An 18,468-nucleotide genomic window follows, 5' to 3' on the forward strand; every position below is an offset into this window, starting at 1 on the left:
TTATACTTCGGTAACATTTTTCTTTAATACATTCCTCTGACCTCGGATGGGATTCTACTATTCTGAATATCCTTCTTTTTATCCATATTGCTATTCACATGAGCAAATTATGTATAAGCCTCTGCTATTAATAAAGGCCAAGACAGTTATAAATATAAAAAGCAGCAGCAATGCCATGGGACAAAATGTGAAATAGGGTATATGAGTGTGAGGATATCTTCTGAAAGCAATCGAAGAGATGGCTTAAAAACTAGCAATTCCTAAAGAAACATTCGAGAGCCCTTAGCGACCTATGCTTCATGAAAATATAAAAGATAAAAGTGGAAATGGACCCCACCAGTGGCCATTTAAGGTCTTAAGTAGGGAACCTAAGACCATACGTCCATGTGTTTCCCAAAGATAAAGGTCAATGCTGCAAACCAGCCAAATTTTCCCTCCCTCCAGGTGCTTTCCAATGTTCTGCTGTAGAGGTGGACTGAAGGAAAAAGATTAGTAGAGAATGTATACATTCTAACATTCCTCTATTGCTAAATTTTTCTGAAATTAGGCGAAGCCGTCTATAAGGTTTAAGATTCCTAATATAATTGAAGATATTCTTTTCAGACTTCAAGCTGACCTCCCATGCACCCAGACACTGAACACTAATCTCCCAAGGGGAAGGCTTCATAGCCAAAGGACAGAGCATCTTTTGTAGAAGTCAATAATGGCTGAAAATCAGTATACTGTGTATCAAATGCTCCTCCTCCCGAATAACATTATGATTCCTCACCAATAGCAACCAGAGGTTCTGTCATAACATCTGTTTACACTTATAAGTCGCTTCAACATTCAGTCATTCACCACTCATTCATTACAACACTGCATTTATACATATACACATTTAGGCATATTTAACAAGTCTGAAAATGTTTTCCAGTTGGAAACTGAAAATGAAAGATGGGCTATTTTTCCAGATACATATGCTTGTAATGTTAAGTAATGCCCTCATCCCAAACTCTCCTCTCTTATCACTTTAGAGTAACCTTCATAACCCTTCAATCCTCCTAATGATTCAAGTAGACTGATATTTGAATATTCTACATATCCCTCAAACACCTTTTCCCCTTAACACCCTGGTCACTGTGCCATGGCCACACTGGTCTTTTGCTTTCTCTTCAATTTAGCTAGCTCTTACATCACAGCAGCCACCTATTTCTAGGACTCCTTCTTCAAGACTCAACACAGATGGCACCTTCAAAACCTCTGAACCCACCAATTTTGTGCACTTCCATCTTATTCCCTGATATTGCAAGTATGCTATTACATTAAAATGACCTGTTTAGGTAGCCATTCCTCTCTCCCCCGAACCGGCCTAAAGATGCTTGAAAACAAAGACCACATGTGTCTTCTACACACAGTTTCTAACAAATAGTAGGTTTCCAAAATTCATTCATTCATTCATTCATTCATCCACTTAACAAATATTTACAGAGTGGCTGCTATGTGCCAGGCATTGTTCTAATCGCTGTGGATACATGGATAAGTGAAATAAACAAAGCCTGTATACTCATGGAGATGACATTCTAGCACAGGAGACAAACAATAAAGGCATAAACAAATGAGCACCTAATGAAATGTCAGATAATGTTTAATGAAAAAAAGTACGAAGAAAAAGTAAAGCTGTCTAGGGGATGCTACGTGACTGGGGAAGAGATTGCTATTTTAGGTAGTGTAACCACTGACGGTTACGATGTTTCCTAACTGAAGTGAGAGAACAAGTCAGCTCCAAGACAAGGGACAAGTGATACAGAACGTTTGGCATGTCAGGAGCGGCACGGAGACCAGCATGGCTGGAGCAAAGGGGTGAGAAATGACAGATGCGGTCAGACGGCCAGTGCTCACATCAAAGTGGAGCCGTGCAGGTCACACATGAGCCACTACAGGTTTCTGAGCAACAGAGGAAAACAATTCGATGGGCATCTTTAAGAAGGATCACTTTGGCCAGCAGCCATAACATTTACAGAGAAAAGACGATGGGGCAGGGAGGTAGGGTATAGGAGAAGGAGACAATAGTAGAGTTGAAGCAAGGAGACCAGTTAGGAGGCTATCACAATAATCTAAGCAAAAGAAGGTGGCGGTTTGGATAAGCATGGTGGCAGCGGACGTGATGAGACTGGGATGCACACAGAAAGATGGAGCCAACAGTACCCGATGGTGGGTGAGAAAGAGAAGAACAGGTTTGCGGCATGAGCAGCCAAAAGATAGTACGGCCACTGACCTACATGAGAAAAAGGAGACAGAGTGGGGCACCCCAAAGTCTGGTCAGAAGCATACAAACTAAGGTTTGAGATGCATTCTCACCACCCATGGTGATGCTGAAGAGCTGAACGTAGCTGAAGCTCAAGGGAGAGGTCCAGCTGGAGACCTGAATCTGGGGGCATCAGCAGATAGAGGACTGTAAAGCCCAGATGTAAGTAGTACCTACCAAGGAGGAAAGAAAAGGGCCTCAGAGATGAGCCCTCAAACTCCCAGCATTCAGAGGTAGAGAGGAAAAGCCTCATCCAGCAGAGGCCACAAATGGAGCAGCCGATGGGCTGGGGGAAAGCACGAAAATGTGGTGGCCAGAAAACCAAATTAAAAAAAAAAAAAAAAAAGACGTAAGGCAGGAGTTGTTCAAAATGTTAAATGGTACTGACAATTAAAGGAAGAGGAGGATTCAAAATCAACTACTGGATTTGATAACGTGGAGGTCACAGATGATCCTGAAAAGAACAGTGTTGAGGCAAAGGAAGATTAAAAAAAGTCTGATTAGAGTGAGTTTACTAAAAAAAAGGAGATAAACTGAAGACAAGTATATGCAACCTTGTCAAAGAGTTTTATAATAGGGGAGATGAATGGTGTGATAGCTAGGAGACGCGGAATCGAGAGAAGTGTTATAGCATACGTGTTGGTGCGAATGGAAGGGGGAGAAGAAAAAGTTGGTAAAACAGTGGAGAGGGGAGAATAACAGAGCAATGTCCTAAGGACGCAAGAAGAGCTGGCTGGGATCCAGGGCACACGTGCAGGGGCTGAGCGAGAGGGGAGCTGGAGAGCTGAGTCTTTACGACACTCCGCATTCATTAAACTGAACTATCTTTAAGACATTTCTCAAGAAAAGGAGGTCCACTAATTCAGGTTTCTAGGACACCACACAGAAACCCCAACATTAACCTGGCTTCGGGAAGCTAACATTCAAGTTTTTCACAACAAGCTTCCTATGCCTTCTTAAGAAAGATGTATGCACATGTCCATTATCTGTGGTATAATAAGAAAAATATTTGGTCTTTGTCCCTGGTTCCTGGCACAGAGCTCCTAAAAATTTTGGAATTTCCTGAACAATAAGAAATGTCTTTTGTTATTCATAACAAGCCTCTTTCACCCACACCTGAGTTTATGCTAGTGAGGTCACTCAAGGGTGACCCCTAGATAGTTTCGGGTTGGGGGCTGGTCACCAGAAAGACCAAATTCATGATTAGAAGGTGGAAATCTTCGGTCTCACCTCCCCACTGCCTAGAAGGGAGGTGGGGGCTACAGATTAGGTTATAAAAACTCTGAACAAGGAGATTCGAGGAGCTTCTGTGCTGGCGAAGGCACTGATGTGCTGAGAGGTTGGCATGTCCCAGGAGAACATGCCATACTTCTCCCCCATACTTTGGCCGATGCATCTCTTCCATTTGTCTCTTCCTGAGTTGTATCCTTTATAAGCCAGTAAATGTAAATGTTTTGAGCTCTAGGAGTCATTCTAGCAAATTACTGAACCCACAAATTTATAGTCAGCTGGGTAGTATGCGTAGCCTAAGCATTCCAAATGCATTTATTTTATGTACTTCTCTTATTTGTGGTCTCTCTCCCTGTTAGATGTAAGCCCAACAGGGCCGAGATTTTGCCAAGTACCTGCCCTAGCATCTGTAGCATGGCAGGCACTCAAGTAGCATGTGCTCAAATGACTGAATTGACAGTGTTCCCTCTGATGGGAAAATTATTTCCTGGGCCTAGAATCCTATTCCTTATCTATGCAGCGAACTCATCCTTCAAGACCTGTACTGTCCCATCTAGCTCCTCAGGCAGGGCTGACACCTCCATAACATGCCCATAGCACCTTATCTACAGGGGACCCACACTTCCACAAATACAAGGGGGCACTATTAACAATTACACTGGTACAATAGGAATGGCCAGGGCTGTCCAGGGCAAACCAGAACATGTGCTCACTCTACACCTCCCGCCTTTTTTATGGCCGTTCTCTCCTTTCTATAGTTATTTATTTATTGGCCTGTCTCCACACCGGGTTGTGGATCCTTAAGGATGAATTCATCTTCGTATCCCCAGCAACTCACACATATCGTGAATGCTTGATAATGTTGACCAAATGAACGAGCAATCTCTTCCACATGGAGATTTGGAATCCCTGAGATGCGCTAAAGCAGGGAGGAAGGAACACTCTGGAGTGGGGACAGCAATAAGCCCCCTTCCTGTGTCTGGTACTGCAGGGCCTTTTCCCCTTTGCATGGATTTCTGGCCCGTGACAGCCTCCGTCTCTACTCCTGGTTTCCCAGTCTCCTAAGCCTGGGCCCCTGTGCTTTACTGAACGAACTCTGTTTCTATTATCCCTCACTTTGCTGATTTCCCCAGACTCAATCAGAAACAGTATTTGCCAGCCCCTGTTTAGACAAAGTCTGCATGGCTCCCTTTGCCCCACCTACCCAGTCTTACTGCCACACAAGTCCAGACAGCAGGCCATGGCAATGGGTCTTTTTTCAACAACAAAGGGGGTGCCCCTCCCCAACCACCATGATCACACCCTCCTGGGTCAGGGCTTCCCATGTGGGTTCCAAGTATAGTTCTCTTTGTCAGTGATGAAGTGTTAGACTAATTCTTTTCGGGACTGAGGCCTCAGTGCCACTTCTTTGGATGAAATGAATCTCTTCCAGACTGCCGTAGAATTTTTCGGGGCCTGCCAAAGACCTGTAACATTTTCTGGCAGGCAGCAATCTATTTTACTGAGAATCAAACTTTTCCCCTTAAGATTGTACATCATTGAAATAATCGTGTGTGCTGGTATGAATGTATGTGTGTTTGGCTTTACAAACAGCCTTTTCAAAATAAATTTCTTTCAAGTCTGAGATGTGCATTTTCTGAGAAGTGATATAAATTCTAATTATGAAATAATTAGAAATGGGGACTATGAGTCTTCGCAGACATAGAGAAACACTTTTCATTAATAAACATATTCTTATATCACAATGATTTTCATGATAAAAACATTATAGTGGCACAGAACCAACCTTTCAATTTTAAATCGTCAACATCTGAAAGAGAAATTAGCTGAGGTCTCTTTCTGCCAAGAGTATATATTCTGGGGGAGAGGGGGAAACTGTTTTGAAAATAGCCCCAATAAAGCAATAGCCTTAGAATAAGAGTTTAAGAGTCAAAGGCAGTAAATTCAGTTCAAAAAGGAGCTTTGTAAAAGCTAAATATGTACTAGGCCCAGAAGTATTTCTTACTCAGCCAAAGGAAACTTGCAATTTAAGAGCCATCCTTCACTACCATACCGCCATTGCACTGCTAATATGAAACCAGTCTCTCTAAATTAAGTTTTCCAATCCATAATTTTTCAGAATCAAGTAAGTACCTTGCAAGACTGAAGGCAAACAGGGTGATTGCCTTCTATTTGTTTTGACCTATTGACAGTCAGCCAGAAAAGGAAAATGGCCAATTTAACTCTTTTCAAGATGGTGTCATTCTATCTGAGATGTTAAGGTATCTAAACTGGAGGGTAAGACAGAGCTTGGATCCCCTCCTGAACAAGTTTACTCAGGCTGATAGAGACCTAAGCTGATGCAAGACTTCCAGACCACAGTCTATCAGCTATTGACTTAAACTGCCTGACAGAATATGGCTCGATGAAGATGTTTTCTAAGAATACTATTTAAATTCATTCACAAAAGTTTCCTCCCTTTGCTCTACCCTTTTCCCTCCTAACGGTTTGAACAATATTGGTTTCTATATACCTAAGTTTGAAGACTGTCTCCCATACAAGGACAAGAAATTTATCTGCTTCGTTCACTGCTGAAGTTCAGTGCCCAAAAAGGAGGATGGTAAGCTCTCAATAAATATTCACTCAGTAAATTAGTAACTTTTCTAAAACAGTAAGTAAAAAGAATGTTACATGAGAAAGCATAAAACCTTTTTCTGCAAGTGGTTTTTTGAGAGGTACTGGATCAATCTGAGGCTCAACTATTCTAAAGGTGATATAGAAAAATAATACAAGTCTCAGTGACAGGGCATTACATCATCTCTCTCTCTTTCCACCCCCTTTCTCTCTCACTCCTTGAGAAAGCACTTTCGTATACAAACAGCCTCTCTGAGAATTTAGGACTTAGCTGTCACAAAAGATCTCAATGAAAAATAAAATTTTATTCACAGAATGTCAACTATGCTGTAGAAAAAAATACCGGTAAGACAAAAGGGACAACTCCTGGGTCTTCTGCCCTGGATGGACCCTTATCCTAAACTCTGGACACAGCCAACCATGGCACTTAAACATTTTGAGATGTAACCAGAAATGTTCTTTATGATATTTATCTGGTTCACCTTGAGTGGAGTAAAATGATAACAGGATTAACAGGGACTCAAAACACACAAGCATTCTAGCAACATCATTCTATGGCCAACAGCATGTGGTCCTGCAAAAAATCAGTTTGGCACACGCTTAGGGGTCAGAGGTTCTCTAGAGATAGAGGGCTGAGGCCTGGACGACTGATAAAAAGAGAACTATCCAATTCTTCCCGTTAATTACCTTCCTGTTCTTAGGTGAGAGTAACCAGAAATTTTTCAAAGCTTTAAGCCATTTTTCTCAGTTTTTAAATTTGTTGCAAGGTTTTTCATTTACTAAAATGAAAACACTGCTTGCTTCAAATTGTGTTTGTATCGCCTACAAGCCACCACACTATATCATCATCTAAGGACACATTTCCCGCTGGCTCCTGGGCTGTGACCACCAGAAGAGATTACTGGCAGGGGCCACCCACCACACGCTCTTCTAGTGGCAAGTTCCCTCCACTCAGCACTTCATATAATTAGATGGTAAGTGTTCTACATCATGAATAAATTGAACCTGAACACTGAGTGTTGAAGAGTACCATAAAAATAACACTTTAGCTTGCTTTTCATAAAAATGTGCATTTTCACTATACTGCATGAAGTTTTGAATAAACTCTAAAAATATCCTAGCAAGAATAGTTTGAGTTCCTTGAATTGTCACAGACAAGATAATGCCAGGAAAATGTAATGAAAAATTATTTTAAAAGCCTCTTTTGTTCTGTAGTTACTGAGCTCTTAAGAGAAAAGGACTGGGAGACCACAAAGATAAGCAGAATAAAGTCCCTGATCTATATATAGACGTTTCCACCTCATTAAAGGGGATGCCACCAAAACGAAATCAACCATACAGTAAGGAAGATTGTATGTAAGATCACATGAGTGGTTCCGATAACTCAAAGGCAAGAAAAGTTATTTGTGGATTAGGCTAGGACTGATCACCCCTTTTACCTTAGGAGGGGTTTTAACAGTAGCGATTAGGATTGAGATGAAAGAGATAGAAAGGAAAAGACATGAAAGGCTGCGACTCAAAAGGAGGCTCCAAGAAGGAGCTTAGTGGTGTTTAGGGCCAGAGAAGAGAGCTAAGGCTGGACTATGGAGAACTTAAACACTGTAACCCAAGGAATTTGGAGTTCAATCAAACAGGAGGGATAGGGAGCCCAGGAAGGTTTCTGGGAAGGGAAGTAGCATGATCTGACTTTATCCACGGGTGATAAGCTATAGCTCGTGCGGCAAAGGCAAAAGGCCATCATCCAAGGAAAGGGCAGTGGAGTCAGTAACTAAAAGATCAGAAAGTGTATTGTTGTGGTGCTATCCTGACTGGGTGAAAGAGATTAAATAGTTCAATTATTTCCCTCATCTCTTTCCCTATCATTCTTTCCTATTTATCAGGTTTGGTGATCTGAGGCAGTTCTCCATGAATGTAGTTACTGAGTAGTCTGAAATGTACTAAGTCCTCACTGGAATAGACAAAAAAAAAAAAAAAAAAATCTTTATGTGCGAAGAACTTAAAAATCACACTGGAAAGATATTCTTTACATAATTAGAAAGGCAAACGGTGTCGTCCATGCCACCTAGTGTGGCCCTCACTTCTCTGGCGCGTGCCACCAGCTGACACCACACTCAAGGCGTGGCTCCTCGTACAGGGAGCAGGGGCTTGGGGAAGAAGGCAGCACGGGGCGCGGTGGCATGAAACTGTTTTTGACTAGGAATATAAGTAAGAAACCACTCTTGACTTTCACTTCACTCATTTATATATACATTTCTACTATCTGAAAGTCATGTATTTCCATAGAATGTAAACATTCTTCAATTGTCTGAAATGTAAAGAAAGATAATTTCCAGACACTTTCAAAATCACATGAGCCATAGATAAAGGAACTATCTGGATGTTTTTGCAGACTAACAGTAAACAGCCGATCAAATTAAATCCCAAATGTAATCTGAGATAAACTGACTGGCAAAATTTTCAAAGTATATGGTCTGAGCAGCTGCTCAAGTTCTTTTTTCATTTAAATTGAAACCAAATTCTTGAAACAGTTACAGTTAGAATGCATCCAAAGTCATCTTATCCTACTACATTGCAAAAATCCTATTTGAGAATGTCAGGCTGGGTGTTCGCAGGGAACCTACTAGCAGCACTGACCCTGTTTCGGAAACTGTCAAAGATGGACATTTACAAAGAAGGATGCAGGAAAATGCATTAAAGGAAGTGGAAAATGTCCTACCACGGAAGAGAAAGAGTGGTGAGAGAGGACAGGCTAGAATGTTGGAAAGGCGTCCCATATACCTCATTATTGCATAAGTGTTATAATCATCGCTGTTAATGGCAGCGGCTATCCTTTACCACAGAGTTAAGGCCGAGTCCACGCTAAGTACTGTACATGTACCCGATAACTGCATTATCTAAATACCTACAAGATGTTTATCCCTCACGAAAATCCTATGAGTTAATAATTATTTTCCTATTGAATAGACCAAATTATTTAACTTCTGCATTGAAGTTTTTCTAGTAACTTGCTCAAGATTACATAGCTTGTAAATGGAAGACCTAAGATTCAAACCTAAGTCCTGTTGAATATACTTTGAACACTTACTGACTTCCAGGTGCTAGGAGTGTTATGGTGAGCAAAAGCTGGTATGGCAGGTGAAGCTGACATGAATCAATCCCATAAAGCAATGTTAAACTTTAACTGAGACAAGAACAGTAGATCTGACCTTGGCAGGGAGAGGGTGAAGGACAGTTCTTTCCTGAGGAGTTCTCATACAATCTGAGATCTAAAGGAAGAACATGAGTTGCCTTGGGTAAAAGGGAGGGAAAAGTATTCCAGGCAAAAGGCACAGAAAAATGCAAAGATGAAGGTGTGGCGAGGCCTGAAAGAACAAAATGGGATGGGGAGGAGGATGTAACGTGAATCTAGCAAATTCATTAGGTAAAACTATCTCTTGCACCCCATGCAGTGTTTTACAGACCACAGTAAAATGGTTTTGTCTTTATCCTCAGCACACTGGAAATTTACTTTATTTTATTGCTGGTTGTGGTTTTTTCCTTGGGGGTCAAGGAGGTGAACTAAGGGAGCAGTGTCATGCAGCCTCTTACAGGAATCTTTCAGGAGCAAAGAGAAAAACGGATATTCCAAAGTATAAAGTTCTATGTTCTAGAGTAGACATCTATTATGTATCTAAACATCCTCAAGTGGAAATTTGTGCTGCAAATGGAAGAAGAGCATGCAATCTCTGGAGAAAAGCGGAGGCATAGCTAAGGTTATCTTGGAGGGCCCGGGGTACGGGAGCATGGGTGATTCAAGGGTAGCAGGATGGAAGTACATGGTAAGAGGCCCTCACAGGAAAATGGCAGAACCCATTTCCAGGTGAGAGGCACAGCAATTGACTGTTTTTACACCCCAGCTACCTATCCACAAGCTGTGTGGCTCTGGAAAAATCATGTCTTTCTTTGACAATTTCCCCATTTGTAATAGTATCTGCATCACAGAATTATTTTGAGAATGACATGAGTTATAATAAATGTCAAGTACTGAGAGCTGTACCTGCACAATGTAAGTACTCAATAAAGAAAAGCCATTATTATTATTATTGTGAAAGATCAAAAAATGTGATAAGCAGTTAAGGAAAGGAAAACATCTGTAAATATACATCTAAGAAAATATGTTCTCACACTTGCATGTACATAAGAATCCCTGGAAAGCTTGTGAAAAATGTAGATTCCTGGCTTCTTAGAGGTAAGGCCTAGGAAACAAGATTTTCATAAGCTCCTAGGGGATTCTGACACAGCTGATCCAAGCATCTTACTTTGAGAAGTAAAGTTCAAGGCCTAGAATTTAAAATAAATATTCAGGCATCAAATAAAGTATTTCATTGCAGGCCTTAACTATAGGGACAACTTTATAAAACAAAACTCAAATTTTATTTTTGGTATGGTAAAATGAAACACAATCACTTGCTAAATCTATTTCTAGAAGTAAACTAAATAATAAGAATATGTTTGGTAAAATATACTGTTTAGTTTTTAATAACGATTTCACGAATCATTTAAATCTGTAGTTTCAAAAATGTAATTATATGCTACATTATGAAGAGAAAACTAAAATAAAATAAATGTTACTATATGCTACATTATGAAAAGAAAACTAAAATAAAATAAATGTTCTTTAATTATCATATTTTATTTTCTATCAAAATAAATAAGGTCCATCTTCAATCATACAGAGAAAATTATTTTCTGCTAGGACACAACTAAAACTCTGCAGGTTCTTTCACTTTAGTTCAGGGTTAGTCAATCTTAGCACTACGTAATTGTTGTAGCTTATTATTTACAGTAATTATTTACACTAACAGGTGACCTTCCTCGGAAAAATCAAACAAGTGACTGAGTTCAGAGAAGGTGAAATCACTGGCCTCATGCACACATGTAATGAACAATGTCCGAGAAGATTATAAACTCAAGGTATTATTTATTCCTTTTGCTCAAAAATCATTACACAACCAATACTTGGGATCCTTCTTAACCGAATAAGAGTATAAAAATGCTTCTTGGGCTCTTAATAATAAACAATGCACATTCCTGTTTTATTTTCAAAAATAATTAGCAGCAGCTGCTACTTACACAGAATTTTTAACAGAAAATATTTTACATACTGAACCCAAGTATTTCAAAACTTAAAGAGCCTGATGCCAAATGAAGTATTCTGCCTTTTTTAAATTAAAAATAAGGCATGACAATTAACTTCTGCAATCCTTCATCTAATTGTTTAAAAACGTCTAAAACATTTTCCTGTGACTCAAAGAAGACAGCTGGACACATCTGTCAACTACATGTCTCTGGAGAGAAGGGAAAACTTAATGTTTTAACACCATACTCACATGTGAGGGCTCAGTTCATAAAAATTTCTATTCCTGTAATCTTCCACTTTTTCTGGTGAATAAATGGGTAATGACCGGTATGGGTTAACGGATATAACCACGCTTCCAATGTATGTCTGCAAAAGAAAGAGTAAAATATACCCATTTGTATGCAGAATGTCTTTCAGCATCTTAAATCATAGTGCTGCATGGTTTCATCCTTTTGAAAACAACACTAGTTCTACTTGCCCATTCATTTTATACTTTTCGAGAACACTTTATATCTCTAAAGACAGACAGTCAATAATATTGATTCATTTTACTGATAAATGAAAAGCATAGATTTATACATTGAAAATATTTTTCAGAATAAATCTCTAGGTTAATTTATGATCCTGAATAACAATTCTCCAAAGCTCTGTCACTTGCCAAAAATTTCATCACCAACCACTGCTAAGTGCGAGCAAGAGTTATACTTTCCCTGATTCCACTTAGAACTTGTGTTTCCTTCTCTAGTCTTCATCCGCCTGTTTTCAGGCTTCAGTAACCCAGGACTTCCCCTCCTCCCTACCCACATCCATACCTATCAAATCAATAAGTGTACTGCCCTTTCACCAACCTGTCAATCTCTACAACGGGCTCAGACCACATGCAATTCACAGTCATCCCTTGGGCATTCAAACAACATGATTTCACATTTTAGCTAATGTACTGAAACATCAGAATTAAAATGTACTTTCTGAAGGAGAATACATTTAGTGTCAAATTTAAATTTAATGTAGAATTTAAATGTGCTTCCGGAGGCATTAATACTATATTTCAACAGACATTAAACCCCTCAATTACAAACCAGAACACTATCTTCCTTTTCATTTCGATCTTAAATTTCTGGCAGCAGGAGTTGGTTTAGTTCATTTTGTACAAAGATTGGCCCAATGCCACGAGCAAAAGTTACTTAACTCTAACTCATCTTAGCGGCTCCATTTTTTGTTTCAGTTTCAACATCATAAAGATGGGGGGAGGGGGAAGATGCCAGCAAAAATATATAAGTAATACAAATTTTCAAAGAAAAAGGTTTTCCTAATATTGCCACCATTGGATTCAAGGAGATTGTCAGTCTTTCTAGAAAATTAAACAGAATAGAAAGCAGAATAGAAAATTTTCCACTGATTTTTTTTTAAAACATGAGTCACAATTATTTTAATTACAAGACTTTTCTCCAAAATCTGGAAAACTAAACAGGTCTTTTTTATACACAATTTCATCCTATAAGAACATAACCTTATAGAGTAGACAAGACTACTGCTGTGGGAGAAAAAAGAAAGAAAGAAAGAAAAAACCTCTGTCCCCATGCAACATTTTGCATTTATTTCAGACATTCTATCACTAGGATAGAATGAATCTGGCCTGACAAGAGATGACTCCAAGTTTCCTGACTTATCCCACTTAGACAAGACTTTTCAAGGTTTCTCCATACTCTACCCACCTGGGCAAGTATATAGGAGATGCTAGAGACCGACTGATTGACTGAACTGCTTCTACCTAATTTACTAGAATTTGTTACATTAGTATATGAAAAAATAATGATTGGTTATTCTTTTAACATCTGTTAACTAAAAGTTCAGTCTTCTCTAGTAGAAAAAGTACAAGAATTTCCCTTTTTATGTAATTTCTTGAATACAGTAATCAATATAAATATTTGCTGTTAGCAAAAAGGCAATTGTCAAGTTGCTCTTTAAAACCAAACTTTATAGTGGCTAAATTCTTGATAAAAATCTGCCTCTGTGGCATTCCTGCATAGAGAACAAACTCTGCTCTCAAACCCAAAATCAAAAGCTACACCACCAAGTCATGAGTTTCCCTTGGTTACTTGTCACTTTTATACAAACTGAATTATGCATGTCCCCCACCCCCTCCAGCTATTTCCCTACAACCTAGAACAGATCTGGCCCATTAATGATATCCCATAAATATCTGTTAACTGAATAACCGATTCACATAGGGCCCATTCACCACCAAGAAACTGGACAGTATAAACCACTGACGTACAATTATTCTCTGTCGAAATAGCATGCCAAGTACACGGCATACAGTACTTAATATTTTTTTAAAACTGCACGTCATGTGTTGTCACTGAACAAATCCTTAAACTATATGCTTTCCCCTCAGGTTCCTTATCCTACTGTGGTAGATTGTTTTCAAGGATGGCTGGGATAATTTCTTCCATTCCTGTATTCACACCCCTTTGAAATATGACTTTGTCACTCTCCTATCAAGAAATAAGAGTTTATTTCTCCACTTGTTCGATCTGGACTTGTCTCCGTGACTTGATTTGATCAAAGGGACATTATTAGATGAGACATAAGCAGAAGCTTAAAGAGCATTTATGTATTAGGATGTGCTCCCTTTTTTAAAACTGTGTCTGGAGGCTAAGATGTGAATGAGCTTGAGCTAGCCTGTTGGAAAGAGGGCATAACCGAGCAAACCAAGTCCCCCCTGAACTACAGTACATAGCCTGACAACTGTCAGATGTATGAGTGAGGCCATTCAAAACTATCCAGACCCAGTTAGGCCAATAGATGCCTAAAGCCTCATATGTGAGCCCAGGTGAAACCAGCAGATGATACACTAAGCGGAACTCAGCCTAAACTGCTATCTCAAAAAAAACAGATGCCAATAAAGGATCGTTTTAAGCCATTAAAATTTTTTGGGGGGGCGGGGGGAATGAGGTAGGTTGTTATACAGCAACAATCCTGATACACCAACACAGTTCAGCAAGTCAGAAAAAGGGACCGGGCAGGACAAGCCTTATCAATCCAAATAAGTAAGTAAACAGGGAAAGAAAATACAACCTCTCCATTACACCTTATGCAAATGTTATAGATATGTATCCTCTAATCTTGAACTCCTAGGTTTGTCCTCTACTGAGATACTTGCCCTTGCTGTTTATGGGTTCCTTCTTTGAAAGTTCCATGTACATTAGTCAAAATTTTAAATATTCCCACATGTGCCAATAGGATAACTCAAATGTTCATAATCATAACGCTCCTATCTCTGAGGCTCAAAAGACATTCCTGGTAGCAGCTGATTGGCTGGGTGGAGTTTACAAGTCTACTCTAGTTTTAGGCAGCTACATTCAGGTAACTGTGGGTACCACGTTAAAATTCCCTTTAGGGATCAGAACAATAGTGACCAGACAGTTCATTTTTACATCAATTAACATTCAGACTCATAAATGACATAACTTCATTTTTTCACAAGCAATTGTATATTATTTAAAGTTGGTATTTTTTTTTTCATCGGGCTCTGAAAAGTACAGTAAACCTACTCATTAAGTAATCCTTGTAATTAAGAAGTTGGAGATAAAACGCAGAATATATACATAAAAGAGCTGGTCATTAAATGTCCTTTTTATTCTGAATATGCCAAGGAGAAAAAGGAACAGGAAAAAAAGCAATGTAAAACTTTACAAAAGGGAGCAGCAAAAAAAAAAAAAAATCCAGTTCTTGCCCCCTAAAGTTCCACTCACTATTTGACTGGAAACAGATGCGTCCAGCACCAACGAACCACTCTGGAGCTTGGATGATCCCAGTACCCAGGAAAGCTCACGAAAGGCCTCTGGCAGCGTAATTCACTCCCACCAGGCCACTTCCGTGCCTTTGCTCACATTTGAACCCAGTCCCTATGTCCCAAAGGCCTATAGAATCCAGAGGATGTTCTATTGCACTGATCACACCAAAACACCAAAAAGGACTCCAACTAGGTTCTATCTACCTCCTCGAAAGACAAGTCTGGCTCTCATTACCCTCAATGTGTGTGTATTTGCTCAGTGTACGGATTTACTCTACCCAACTTGTAACCAATGTTCCTGCCACTCCTAGCTCAGCACCTCCATGCTCCCATCCTTCAGCACCCCCAAGTCCTCAGGCGTGTGCATGCCACACCACGACAAAGGACAGCTCCCTGCACTCCCACCGCCCTGCAGGACCAGCCTCTGACATCGAGGAGGGAAAGGGAAGGGAACGAGGAAGGAGGACAAGGGAACAGGAAGAGAAGAAAAGGAGAAAAGGGAAAAGGGAGAGGAAAAGCTCTACCTTTCCATAAAAGGCGCATTCAATTAGCAAGTTTATCTTTTCTACCTCTCAAGGGCAGACATTAAATCAAGACTGTACAAACATTCCTAAGTCAAAACAATCTCTGCCTTCGTATTTCAGATATCTCTAGCATTCCAGAACAGATGCCTTATGAATAATACTTGAGGACTCCTGTTGTGATTACAGTGAAAACTGAAGTCCTTTCTGGAGGACATGCATCCAGCAACTTCCACTCTCCAGACCACCATTCAGAACCCAGAAGAAAATCCTCTGATACATATATATGACCCAAGAATCATGCATTTTATTCTGTAAGTTCTTCCAGAACCCCATCCTCAGAGAGACTATTTCAATGGTGTCGGGAGGAGCCAGGCGGTCACGTCTTCTAAAGTTCCCCAGATAAAGTAATGTGTAACCAGAGTTGAAAACCACTGTCTGTGGCCTTTACCTCTAGGACTCCCAGGACTAGGTGTTGCTCTCAAATGCAGCAACCATGCTGGTATTACTACTGGGCTATCTTCTATCTTTCTTTCCCCTTTAAATATTCCTATGTAATTAATTCTGTAAACATTGCAAAAAGAAAATCCTTTCAGCTTCACCTACTTTCATTTTAGCCGCAGCTCTCATAAACTTGGTATATGGTATCCGAGCACACTAGGAGAACCAGCCGCAACGACTCGGGCCATTCTACAGAAGTGTGTTTTAAATGTCGACTATGACTTATTGCAAGAAATAAAATTTTCATTACTACCAAGATGGGTAACTGAGTGTATCTTTATATATAATATATGTGAAATTAAAATCTCACAAAACCATAAGTACCCTTATCATATGCAATGCACTGGTATCTTTGTTCAATTCTATTACAAAATTTTTTTGATTTGCTAATGAATGAGCTGAAATTTGCAGTTTAAAAAAAATACTGCTACAGAGCACTTCTTAACCTTTGCTTAGTTACTGATCCCTTTCAGGTAATAACAAATGCTATGAACCTTCTCTCAAAAAAAGAAAAAAAAAAAAGAAACATATAATACACACATAAAAGTTTACATACAGTTGATATAGTAGGATAAGAACTCCCACCCTAAGGGAAGAAACGATGTCCAGTAATGGAAAAGGGAAAAGAGACAGAAGGAAAGAGAAGCAAAGAAAGAAAGAAAAGGAGTAGGAAGTGGTCAAAATAATTCCAAAAATGTAACAATAAAGAGCCACTTAAAGTAAGAGCCAAAAGCTCAACTCCACCAGCCCTGAGTGCTTTATTATAGCACTGAGTCTGAACACAGCCTAACAATCAAGTGCAAAAATGAGAGGGAGCATTCTGTTTTTGATGACAAGGCTACATGCGAAGCATTTTGGAAAGATACCTAACCAAGAAAACTTTTTTCAAGCTAAATAGTGAAGCACAATTTTATATTCATGGGTCTCAATTATGTAGAACTATACATATGTTCTTCCACAATGACAGAAGAATGAAACATTAGCATACATCCATAAAAAAAACAGAAGACTTTTCCCAGGGCAACATTAAGGTCTTTAGAAGCCCTGTAGGTTTACATTTCAATTTCCCATATGAAATTGAAAATATAATTATAACCAAGCCATAAAATAATGTAAGGAAATCCTAAAATGACTTTTTTTTCACCATGATGGTTACTCCGACTCTTCTTTTCAAGTATCAGATTCTTCCAAAATATTTTTAAAGACCCTGCTTTGCTGAGGCTCTAACTTGGCATCCCATCTACCTACCTACCAGCTTCCTTATTTTCTTCATAATGAATTTAAGTTATTTGTTTATAGTCTCCGCTGTTTATTAAAAACTCATCCCCAAGCCTTTAAAGTATGGCACACTAGATACACTTACTATACACCTTTTAAATAAACTCTTCCTAAACCTCCATGAGGTAGTCTCCCATCTTAATGCCCATAACAATCAAGCACAAAGAAGTGAAGTGCTATGACCACATTATCTAACAAAAGTGGAATCAGGACAAGGAGCCAAGAATCTGTTCTTTCATTAGAGTACACACAATCCATGCTGTTTGCTAGGCCTGGGAAGTTTTGGCAAAAAATGGCCAAGAAGAATGCCTAATCACAGGATCATGTTCTACTGGCCACTGTAAATAGCCATGCCAGGACTCACAATCCTATAACATGTTAGTATCTCAGCTAAGTTCACTGAGGAGGTCTGTAATGCCAGTCTTACAAAATGGTCTTCGTGTTCAGGGAATTGATGAGTTATCAGATGAGCAAATGAGGTATGTCTTAATGAAAGTACTATTAAAAACCTAAGATGAGGAAAACGATTAAACAAGACAAGCTGGTGGAACCTTCAGAAGTGACAGACAACATGCTGTTCACTTCAGGAGGAGGAATTTACCCTGCCCTTAAGTCTCAGATCATGGGAATTTGATCACAAGACATTATGTGCCACAGAGTTTTTAATTAGACATCTATAACATTTCCCAAATTCTCCTGAAGGAGGCTTTTGTCTTATTGAATTTTAAAGAGACAGTTTGGCTTTTAAGACGCCGTTCAAATTTGTGGAAAACTGCCTAAGTGAAATGTACAAATGAAAGGTCATTTATAGTCTGAAATGACTGAAAGTACAGGAACAAAGAATTATAATATGATCCAATTTAGGCTTCTAACTAGGTCTCATGTCTAAAGCAATGTAATGTGTACATCTCACATCTTCAATCTAAGAACATATTTGTGATACATTTGCTATATACACACACACACACACACACACACACACACACATAAATATTCACACACACAATTAATACTAATAATAGCTTATTTGTACAGGTGAAGAAACTGAGGGCATTAGGTTTTTAAAACTTTCCCAGGTCTCCCAAAACTTTACGCCAAAGTCTATGATGTTGGAACAGAG

At 39.3% G+C, this 18,468-nt stretch overlaps 1 protein-coding gene across 4 annotated transcripts in view; it reads right to left on the reverse strand.

Annotated features, from left to right (window-relative positions):
- The window catches only part of MYO1B (myosin IB), a 158,491-nt gene that overhangs the window by 101,039 nt on the left and 38,984 nt on the right, over positions 1-18,468 (reverse strand). For all 4 annotated transcript variants that reach the window (XM_036237858.1, XM_036237856.1, XM_036237857.1 and 1 more), the window contains exon 3: positions 11,500-11,615. In XM_036237858.1, coding sequence (XP_036093751.1) covers positions 11,500-11,615 — 116 coding nt within the window. The remainder of the gene's footprint in view (positions 1-11,499; positions 11,616-18,468) is intronic.

Source organism: Rousettus aegyptiacus, unplaced genomic scaffold (assembly GCF_014176215.1).
Source record: "Rousettus aegyptiacus isolate mRouAeg1 unplaced genomic scaffold, mRouAeg1.p scaffold_m13_p_2, whole genome shotgun sequence".
NCBI classification, from domain to species: domain Eukaryota; kingdom Metazoa; phylum Chordata; class Mammalia; order Chiroptera; family Pteropodidae; genus Rousettus; species Rousettus aegyptiacus.